Source organism: Tachypleus tridentatus, chromosome 7 (genome assembly GCF_004210375.1).
Source record: "Tachypleus tridentatus isolate NWPU-2018 chromosome 7, ASM421037v1, whole genome shotgun sequence".
NCBI lineage: Eukaryota > Metazoa > Arthropoda > Merostomata > Xiphosura > Limulidae > Tachypleus > Tachypleus tridentatus.
This window is the reverse complement of record NC_134831.1, coordinates 131,910,401-131,922,710: the sequence shown is the minus strand read 5'-3', so window position 1 is coordinate 131,922,710 and position 12,310 is coordinate 131,910,401. Positions and strand designations below refer to the sequence as shown.

At 34.0% G+C, this 12,310-nt stretch overlaps 1 protein-coding gene across 2 annotated transcripts in view; it reads right to left on the bottom strand.

Moving 5' to 3' along the window:
• Nucleotides 1-11,767, bottom strand: part of LOC143256621 (neuroligin-4, X-linked-like) — a 152,135-nt gene extending 140,368 nt beyond the window's left edge. For both annotated transcript variants that reach the window (XM_076514056.1, XM_076514055.1), the window contains exon 1: nucleotides 10,763-11,767. In XM_076514056.1, coding sequence (XP_076370171.1) covers nucleotides 10,763-11,189 — 427 coding nt within the window. In that variant the 5' untranslated portion in view covers nucleotides 11,190-11,767. The remainder of the gene's footprint in view (nucleotides 1-10,762) is intronic.
• Nucleotides 11,768-12,310: the final 543 nt, after the last annotated feature.

The following is a 12,310-nucleotide window of genomic DNA, read 5'->3' as shown; positions in this document are numbered from 1 at the left end:
TAACACTACCAGAATGTCGTTAACGTTACTAACTGTGACATACTGCTAACACTACCAGAATGTCGTTAACGTTACTAACTGTGACATACTGCTAACACTACCAGAATGTCGTTAACGTTACTAACTGTGACATACTGCTAACACTACCAGAATGTCGTTAACGTTACTAACTGTGACATACCGCTAACACTACCAGAATGTCGTTAACGTTACTAACTGTGACATACTGCTAACACTACCAGAATGTCGTTAACGTTACTAACTGTGACATACTGCTAACACTACCAGAATGTCGTTAACGTTACTAACTGTGACATACTGCTAACACTACCAGAATGTCGTTAACGTTACTAACTGTGACATACTGCTAACACTACCAGAATGTCGTTAACGTTACTAACTGTGACATACCGCTAACACTACCAGAATGTCGTTAACGTTACTAACTGTGACATACCGCTAACACTACCAGAATGTCGTTAACGTTACTAACTGTGACATACCGCTAACACTACCAGAATGTCGTTAACGTTACTAACTGTGACATACCGCTAACACTACCAGAATGTCGTTAACGTTACTAACTGTGACATACTGCTAACACTACCAGAATGTCGTTAACGTTACTAACTGTCACATACTGCTAACACTACCAGAATGTCGTTAACGTTACTAACTGTCACATACTGCCAACACTTTAAAAGAATATTGTTAACGTTACTAACTTTTACGTACTGCCAACACTTTAAAAGAATATTGTTAACCTTACTAACTTTTACATACTGCCAACACTTTAAAAGAATATTGTTAACCTTACTAACTTTTACGTACTGCCAACACTTTAAAAGAATATTGTTAACCTTACTAACTTTTACGTACTGCTAACACTAAAAGAATGTCGTTAACGTTACTAACTTTTACGACTGCCAACACTTTAAAAGAATATTATTAACGTTACTAACTGTCACGAACTGCCAACACTTTAAAAGAATATTATTAACCTTACTAACTGTCACGTACTGCCAACGCTTTAAAAGAATATTATTAACCTTACTAACTGTGACATACTGCCAACACTTTAAAGAATATCGTTAACGTTACAAACTGTGACATACTGCTAACACTTCGAGAATATCGTTAACGTTACTAAGTGTCACATAGTGCCAACACTTTAGAAGAACATTGTTAACGTTACTAACTGAACAAATTAGAAATAATTCAATGACCTCACTAAGGCTCATAATTAGACGTGAACCAAGTGAAGACTTCATGATGAAATTCGAGCTAAACAAAATTTACATCATGAAAAACGAATATTTCTCGTCGTTCTTGATACAGAAAGTGGAGTAGAATAACAACATGAATGAAAAACACCTCCAACTGACACGGGAACACATATTGTACTGATCATGAAAATCACAGATGGTGTGCAACTGAGAAAAAAAAAGAAGAGAGAACCATTTTTTTACCACGATGTTCTGAGTGAAGTAATTAAGGAAAACATGGTTGTGAAGGGTCGATTTAAGTTTCCTATTATAATCGTGGTCCATTCCGCTGAACTGTAACAAAGCGAACCTTGCACAGGACCAATTATAAAACAGTACGTAGATTCCATTATGGAAAATATGTGGTTGAGTATGTAAAATCACATAATAGCTAATATATTAGTGAAGAGGAAAATTATGATCTAACAACTAAGTTTTGACCATGTAAAAATAATGCTTTTGTTTGACAAGTTAATGAGGAAATACACCTATATATATATTCCATTAATTGGACACGAGCCAAATAAACACGTGCCTTGTGACATCATTGAATTTCGCACAAAGATACTTGAGGGATATATGTGCTAGCCGTCACTAATTTAGCAGTGTAAGACCAGAGGGAAGGCAGCTAGTCATCACCACCCACCGCCAACTCTTGAGCTACTCTTTTACCAACGAATAGTGAGATTGACCGTCACATTATAACGCCCCCACGGCTGAAAGGGCGAGCATGTTTGGCGCGACGGGGATGCGAACCCGTGACCCTCAGATTAAAAGTCACACGCCTTAAAACGCTTGGCCATGCCGGGCCTCTTATAGAATAGAATTTATGCTAGCTATCGGTTATATAGTATGCAGTTTTGGTGGCTATATATTGTATAGAATGGAGTAACTATTCTGAACAGAGTTTCATTTAAAGTGAATTTCTATTTGCAATGTAAGAATGTGTGAAAACAAATGCTGATTCTAATCTTTCATTGAAAAATAGTTCCCGTTTGTTCAAAATATTTATAGAAGCGAGAATTTTGTTACGATAAGATAAATGAAATAGTTTCAGTCGCTTCCACGTAGGTCCGACATGGCCAGGTGGGTTAAGGCGTTCGACTCGTAATCCGCGGGTCGCGGATTCGAATCTCTGTCGCACCAAACATGCTCGTCCTTTCAGCCGTGGGGGCGTTATAATGTTGCGACAAATCCCACTATTCGTTGGTAAAAAGAGTAACCCAAGAGTTAGCGGTGGGTGATGATGACTAGCTACCTTCCCTCTACTCTTACACTGTTAAATTAGGGACGGCTAGTGCAGATAGCCCATGTGTAGCTTTGCGCGAAATTAAAAAGAAAGAAACAAAGCTTCCACGTATCTGTTTGAAACTCTTTCCGATATATACTTGTTCACAACACTGTAGGATCAGTATGTGGTAGATTTTATATTATTCTTTAGAGCAAACAGACTTATTTCTGATTTTAAAATTCCTTAACTTACAAATTATTTTGTATTTGTTACGACTATTAAACAAACGCTAAACAATGCACAACAACATGCGAATAATGAAAAAAGATCTAGTCCAATAAGAAGACATGGGTATATGTTTAGGTAGGGTAAAATGCAAAGTTTGAAATGCAGAGTTTTTCGACACGCTATATATCTATACAATGTGGCAACTAATTCGCTTTTTACGTTCAATATGGGTGTATTACATTTCATTTGAATAAATCCAAAACACTGAATTAAAGTCTGACTAAAGTTAAGTATGGGTTTTATTATCTCACATACAAAATTCGGTCGTCTGATTTGTTGTTTATCACGACTTCTTCAGTGTAAAATGATGAAAATTCTAGACTCGTGCACAAAGAGAACCTCGAAGGCATTTCTGTTTGGTAAAAATTTACTTTTTTCTTTGTATTTGAGAAAAAACTATAGAATTAGCTATCTGTGTTGCGCCCACCAAGGGTATCGATGTCAGATTTCTCGTGTTATAAGCTCTCAGACTTACAGCTATGCAGCTGGAAAGGAGGGGCGATTGAAGTTAAAACGGCTATGATTTTTAAGCGTATGAAAAAACAATTCAAGCTAATGATTCTTCATTTCAGAAGCGAAAAAATTATAATGAGGAATTTCATCAATGAATTTGTTTGTAGGTTTGTCCACTATTTATTTCGGTAAAAATATATTCGATATTATTACAATAGGAAACGAAATGATGGATTCACAAATTCTTTGGAACTGAAGAATTTACTGGGCGTCACCTTAAAGAAAAAGTAAAAAATTAAGACCCAGTCATTAAATTCATATGTATAGTAATGATTATCTATATAAAAATCAGACATTGGTTATATACATAAAATTCGTTGCAGAAAAGTAACAGTATAATAAGGTTTTAACTACGACTGAGACAATAAGTATACTTATAAAATTTTATTTAAAAATATGACAGCGAGGCCATGTGGTATATAATTATAAATACACACTTGTTGTCGTATTTTAACTTTAATCAGAATAATAAACCCAAACATGCTGTTGATTTCGTTTTTATAAACGTAATCTTGTGTTACAATATGAAAGATAAAGAATTGATTGTTTAAGCCAATATTAAACCAATAATGTGCTTGCAACATTTACCAGGGTAAGTCATCTTAATTGACACGTACAGAATTAGAAACAGTTGTAGACATACACCATTCTTAGGAAGTACAATAATAAATGCAACAACATGTTCAACCTACCATTAGTACAACGCATTGTTACAATATACATGGAGCAGAAACCGTTATAATTGTATAATTGTGATTTTTTTGAAATATTTAGTTTTGTATTACTCCTCACAATTCAGCAAATATGGTGGGATTATCTTTGACCTTCGTAGAAGCACATAAAGTCTTTATAATATTTATATTGTAACTTTGTTCAGACAAAGCCATGGTTGTGATTTTCTGTTGTTGCAAATTTTCTTACGGGTAACAACGTTTCACCACATTTTCTGCAATTTTTGGATCAGTATCCTACAGGAATGACATGGTGGATAAGAGTGCCAATGGGTAAACATGGTTTCATCCATTATTAACAGTACTAGTTTCACATATTGCCTTCAGTTTCTACCTAGATTACTACTATTATTAACAGTACGAGTTTCATATATTGGCTTCAGTTTCTACCTAGATTACTACTATTATTAACAGTACTAGTTTCACATATTGTCTTCAGTTTCTACCTAGATTACTACTATTATTAACAGTACTAGTTTCACATATTGCCTTCAGTTTCTACCTAGATTACTACTATTATTAACAGTACTAGTTTCACATATTGCCTTCAGTTTCTACCTAGATTACTACTATTATTAACAGTACTAGTTTCACGTATTGTCTTCAGTTTCTACCTAGATTACTACTATTATTAACAGTACTAGTTTCACATATTGCCTTCAGTTTCTACCTAGATTACTACTATTATTAACAGTACTAGTTTCACGTATTGTCTTCAGTTTCTACCTAGATTACTACTATTATTAACAGTACTAGTTTCACATATTGCCTTCAGTTTCTACCTAGATTACTACTATTATTAACAATACTAGTTTCACGTATTGTCTTCAGTTTCTACCTATATTACTACAATTATTAACAGTACTAGTTTCACGTATTGTCTTCAGTTTCTACCTAGATTACTACTATTATTAACAGTACTAGTTTCACACATTGCCTTCAGTTTCTACCTAGATTACTACTATTATTAACAGTACTAGTTTCACGTATTGTCTTCAGTTTCCACCTAGATTACTACTATTATTAACAATACTAGTTTCACGTATTGCCTTCAGTTTCTACCTAGATTACTACTATTATTAACAGTACTAGTTTCACGTATTGTCTTCAGTTTCTACCTAGATTACTACTATTATTAACAGTACTAGTTTCACACATTGCCTTCAGTTTCTACCTAGATTACTACTATTATTAACAGTACTAGTTTCACGTATTGTCTTCAGTTTCCACCTAGATTACTACTATTATTAACAGTACTAGTTTCACGTATTGTCTTCAGTTTCCACCTAGATTACTACTATTATTAACAGTACTAGTTTCACACATTGCCTTCAGTTTCTACCTAGATTATTACTATTATTAACAGTACTAGTTTCACATATTGTCTTCCGTTTCTACCTAGATTACTACTATTATTAACAGTACTAGTTTCACGTATTGTCTTCAGTTTCTACCTAGATTACTACTATTATTAACAGTACTAGTTTCACGTATTGTCTTCAGTTTCTACCTAGATTACTACTATTATTAACAGTACTAGTTTCACATATTGTCTTCAGTTTCTACCTAGATTACTACTATTATTAACAGTACTAGTTTCACATATTGCCTTCAGTTTCTACCTAGATTACTACTATTATTGACAGTACTAGTTTCACATATTGTCTTCCGTTTCTACCTAGATTACTACTATTATTAACAGTACTAGTTTCACATATTGTCTTCCGTTTCTACCTAGATTACTACTATTATTAACAGTACTAGTTTCACATATTGTCTTCAGTTTCTACCTAGATTACTACTGCTACCAGTAGTACTAGTTTCACTATTATTCCCATAATTTCTTCAAATAATGTGGCTGTGCATAAATATTTGCATTTTACATTCGGATTTCACACTGTTTTGAGCCGAGCACGGTTTACCTGTTGGCATCTCGGACTGCGGATTCGAGGTCCGTTATTAGCGCTCCATTACCACAAAACAAACAACAACAACAGAAAATTTGCTCTCTTTACCTTGCTGGTTTTCAGTGAAAGATGTTATTAAAGTGTATTAACTCAGTTTTATGGTGTAGATAAAACTGTTGTTCAAACGTTTTACCGCATGTCAATAAACATTTCTCATCGTAATGGAAGTTCCAATAAAATACAGCCAGATGATAACTAAATAAATGTAATGAACTCCATAATAATAAACAAAGTCCTTTGCAAACTAACTTTTACGGAGGAGCAGTTATTGATTTTAACGGTATTCACTAGTGAGAAGACATCACTAAAATTTGTACTCACAAAGTTACATATCTCAGAAACAATACTTTAAAACACACTTACTAGTTGTACGGATTTTCACTGTATGTGGTTTCCATAATGTATAAAGAAGAGTTTATAAGTTGAGTTAAACAGTAACATGTAGACTTTATTACAACAGAAAAGATATTCCAATGTTGGAAGCTGATACGAAATTTCTTTTTCTTAAAGGTTTACAGTGTTTATATCGCGGTATACTGAACGAAACTATTATAATAGTACAGGTAGCCATGAGAAAAAAAAATGTATATATATATATATATATGTGTGAATCGTTTTGGTTTTTAATAATATTTAATAACAAAAATCAAACCGAGTATTTTAAACAATATAAATAATTCACGAATAATACTTTTTCTTGAAAACAACCAGAACATCAAAGAGTTCAATATCAGTATGTTGAAAAGACATACTGAGAACTAGAAAAACTTATTTATTCTATTTTGGAAACTATAATCAAGTTCGACATACGTGTGCTGAAGCCAGAATGTTTTCCAGCAATCTTACAGTATCTGTTTCTCTTATATCTCAGCCATAAACCAAGTTTCCATAATATCATTATTCTTAACAGAACGTGCATCTCAGTGTTGTACCACTCCTTTTGTGTAGCTTTCCATAAACTGACTAACGTCCTATTTCCAGAAATACACATCACACTTTAAGCTGATCAAAGGCAAGGAAGTCCATGAGACTCGAGCCGAGGAAGTTAAGAGACGTGTGATAGAATATAATTCTTGTGAATCCAATCTCTTCATGCACCTTACATTGATTTTGAGAAATGGTTGGAAATGTGCAAAATTCTAGGGTGTGAGTCTTTGTCAATTTCTAACACTTGTATATTATTTTACTGATAGGACATACAGATGGACACAACACCAGTTCAATAGCGTGTGGGTCTTTCGTAACCATACCCTTTACTTCGATCCTATTCAGAAAGACGTGTTGTTTTGGAACTCATTACTGACCTAAACAAGTACTTCCTTTATTTATTTCGAAATGTCATTTCTTTAAGACCTAAATTGTTTAGCAGTCAAACTTTACGAACTTTTTTTCTAAGGTTTGGTTTGAATTTCGCGCAAATCTACACGAGGACTATCTGCGCTAGCCTTCCCTAATTTAGCAGTGTAAGACTAGAGAAAAGACAGATAATTATCACCACTTACCACCAATTCTTGGGATAATCTTTTACCAACGAATAGTGGGATTAACCGTCACATTATCCCGCCCCCTACGGCTGAAAGAGTGAGCATGTTTGGCACGATGGGGATGCGCAACCCGCGACCCTCAGATTACGAGTCGCACGCCATAACACGCTTGGTCATGCCGGGCCTATGGTCGATTTATAAATATATACATAATGCTACACATTAACCAAAATTTCAGAATCCAACTGATCGTTGGATTAAAGTTTTCTGTTTCATAAACTGTAGTTCTTTTTACATACAAACCTGTTTCAATAATCTTTGTTTATGGGCCTGAAAAACATCTGAAGGAGAAAACGTTCCCTAAAGTATAGCAATTTTTTTTTTCGATTTTCGCACGCGCACCTATTTTTTACTCGAAACGTTAATGACAATTTTTTCATAACATGCAGAGAAAAATTAAAAGAAAAACACTGAGCATTTCTACGTTGTATTAATATGCTTAATAATGAATAACGATATATTGTAATATTTAAGGACAAGACAAATGATTGATAATTATTTTGTAAAACGTGTGTGAAAGATGCCTTATGAACAGTTTTTGGGGACATCAGGTGTTCCTAAAATGCAATTCTCCTTTCAATTCAGTTTAAAAACTTTATCTTTATGAATCTTATTTTGTTAGAAAGAAAATATTTTAATGCATTCTCTTTATTCACATGGAACTGAAAGAAATTTCTTTATCTTCTTAAAATTCTATAAAGTTCAATATTTTCTTTGAGTTGTGCTTTATTTATAGCAAAGCTACTGAGGCTATTCATCGTTGTTCCTAATTTTGAACTGTCAGTCAGAAGAAAAGCGACTAACTGAGAGCACTCACCGCCAACCTTTGAGCTACTTTCTTCTAACAAATAGTTGAACTTATTTTCACATTATAACATATCCCTCGGTTGAATGGACGAGCGTTTTGGGTGCCGGGTTTCGACCCCATCAACTGCAGTTTGAGAGCCGAGTTCTCACGACAAAAAGTAATAACAAACACACGTTACAAATAGTAATAAAAACAAATAAAAGCAACAAATAGTAAGTTTCAATAACAAATGATAAAATTCACGTGATAACTTTACTTTCTTACACGTCATGTTAACCTGTGTTTACGGAAACGATTCAAACTTTTTGAGATGAATGGACGATTTAGTGTGAATTATAGAAATGTTGAAAAACGTTTTTCGTCATTGCACGATTAATTATAGGTCATAGGTCTCAAAGAAACCTATTAAAATTACTGAATTGATCCCTATTAAGGTCACATTAGCACGCTGTAATACTTTTAAGGTGAATGAATATCTATTCGAAAAAAAGAATTGTTACAAGACCGTAACAACATCAGTATGAGGTTACGTCTTCAATAGAATAAAGAATTGTTACAAGACCGTAACAACATCAGTATGAGGTTACGTCTTCAAAGAATAAAGAATTGTTACAAGACCGTAACAACATCAGTATGAGGTTACGTCTTCAATAGAATAAAGAATTGTTACAAGACCGTAACAACATCAGTATGAGGTTACGTTTTCAATAGAATAAAGAATTGTTACAAGACCGTAACAACATCAGTATGAGGTTACGTCTTCAATAGAATAAAGAATTGTTACAAGACCGTAACAACATCAGTATGAGGTTACGTCTTCAATAGAATAAAGAATTGTTACAAGACCGTAACAACATCAGTATGAGGTTACGTCTTCAATAGAATAAAGAATTGTTACAAGACCGTAACAACATCAGTATGAGGTTACGTCTTCAATAGAATAAAGAATTGTTACAAGACCGTAACAACATCAGTATGAGGTTACGTCTTCAATAGAATAAAGAATTGTTACAAGACCGTAACAACATCAGTATGAGGTTACGTCTTCAATAGAAGAATTCTACGAAACTATATCGCACTTTAAAATTTATTTAAAAACTGGACGGTGAAATGCTGTAAGACCCAAGTGAGTTGTTTATTAGAATAACATAGTGTGTGTGACGAATATTGGAAATCAATGTTTAGCTGAAAAGTGGGTAAAAATTTGTTACAGGCTAATACATAGGTGAACGTTGAGTACTGCGGGGGTGAAGAAATGTTATACCTGCTTTGAGGCTACGAAGGTGGAAAGGCTGACCTTTCTGTGTATATATAGACAATAAGCTGCAACGTAATGCAATAAAAGTTACGTAAGATAATGTTAGATACGCTTGTGTGTGAGAAGTAAAATAAGTAAACGTTTACTTGAAGTAAATAAGAAAAATATAAGTCAGAATAAGTTTTACTTATTTCTAGTTTCACAATCTTTGTTACACGTAAGGATGAAACGTATTATTAACATATTGTGAGAAAGTGTATGCATTGAACTTAGAGAAAGATCCGAGAGTGACCTAGTGGTTTGAGAAGTGTCGAAGATAGAAAGTTCCAAGAATCGAGTTGCTTTATACTGCTGAAAACGTATTTCACCTCGGAGTGGGTTGGGGCACATGACTATAAGAGTCAATACTGCTGTTTGGTTAAAAGTAATAAGTTAATAAGACGCGAATGTTGCCAACTGATCGCACACCTTCTGATCTGTGTTTCTAGATTAGGGTTAACTATCTCTTTATTTTAGGGATTTTAACCCGATCTTCTAGCGTATGTGTCGCATAAGGTTCTCTGACCATTTAATCTACGCGTCGCTTAAGGTTGTTTTCGTATTGAAACATTAAATACACAATTTAAAATAAAAGGTTATATCTATGAAAATATAGAACAAAGACCATCAACGTATACATCGATTTATTTTATATATCTGCTGTATAAATATGTTACAACATCAATAGATGTAAACGCTACGTGGCATCAATGTTTGTAAGATACATTTAAATTATCAGAGTACACATGTTTTCGTTGCTAATGTGAAATCAATAACTATGATCTTATCATTTTCACATGTGTTATTCATTACTTACAGATTTCTCCTATAACATGTGAATACCAAATGGTAATACATTATTAAAGATGCTATGAAATTATATTTACTGAAGCAGGTAGGAAATAAATTATAACCTATTTTTAAAGCTATAAAACATATGAATAGTTTTCTTATGGCAGAAAGAGACGTAGTGATACGTGAAGATAAAACACTCACGTTAAAAATATCATAGAGCCATTTTTATCACAAGTTAAACTTAAATTACACTTGACTATTCTTTCTCTTCGCAGTTAGTTGAAGTACAAATTTCTCTGTTCGAAAACCATTAGAATGCTTACTTTTTGCTGGAGCATAGATATTCAAGTAAAGACAGTCCTCGCTGTAGTTCTGCAGGTATGGAGCAAGTCTTCGAAGATATGCTAGTCTTCCAGCAGGCATTCTTTGTAAAGCTTCAGTCGTATTCTGGACATCTGGTAATATCTGAGGGCAAACTGGTGCAAGTTTGTTTGTCTTCCGAATACCTTTCCATCTTGTGAGGGTCACTGGAGGCATAAAACGTAATGATCCTATTGGTGGACTAGCGAAAGGAACCCCCAGAAAGACATTTACAGGCTGAAGTTCACGATTTGAAAGGGTTCGAATAATACCCCTTACGAAACCATATTTTGTTTGTACCGCACGTGTGACGCCCTGGTGGGGCTCACCTTGTAGATGTTGGAATACAGTCAATATTACCAGTAAAAGAGTTCTCTTTATGATTATCATAGCTCACACGTGTATATTTCGAGATGTTTTGTCTCACCACTTCGAGTTTCTTGTCTTTAATATTTGCTGACAACTACACCGACTAGATGAAAACAGACTTGACTAGTTAGTAACAAACCCCTACAATTTCGAAAATAATTTTTCTACCATAAAGCGTATTTTTTCTTCTTTGCGGGAATAAACAGTACAATATTTAATTTAAAATAATGAAAATTAACATGTTGTTAAATTTGAAATTATTATTTTCTCTTCAATCGAGATTTTAACGATTCGGAGAAATTTTTCAGTAACATGATCCGTAGCACCTAATCCTGATCATTACATAACTAAGAATAAATAACTAATTTGTAAAGTGAAGGAGGACACTGTTTATCGAAGTGAAAATCACGACTTTTCAATTAACGGGAAATAAATATTCTGATGTAATCATGACCAAGAAGTTCAATTTATCTATCATCTACCACCAGTAGATACACGTGAATTACATACTTTGTTGTTAAGCCACCCAAATCAAGATTGAGCCAATATGTAACTTTATGACCACGCATCGGGCCCTTCACACGGCTCGACTACTGATGCTGAGAATGTGGATCACTGACAATTGTTCAATTCTCACAGAGAGTGCGCAAAAGAAGAGGGCGAATCCAATTTGTGACACAGGGGAAAAGACAGTACAATTGCTAGTATGAAACTATGGAGAAGTTAAAAAGAAGAATTTAAGATGTAATTAACTTTTTCATGGTTTAAGCTTTATTGTTATTAGTTAGTTCATAATAACTTATCTACCAGTTTAGGAACAGAATTTTAATGCTAAGAAAAATAAAACTGTTTCACATACTACACTTAGATGTCTCGAGACAAATATTAAGCGCTATCGATTCCGTAAAGTAACGCGGCAGAGCTTGTCGGGAACTTTGTCATGTTAGCGAAAAAGTAATAGACACGTGCCGACCTTCGACAACGGACTTTTATTCAGAAACTCATTAGCTAAAAATCTAGCAAGAAAGATGTCAATGTCCCATGGTAAATAACTGAGAACGATAATCAAGCTACTTTAATTGGTATTTCGCTTGTTGATCGGTATATTGAAAAAATGCAGTTCGCCACTTGATAAGAAAACG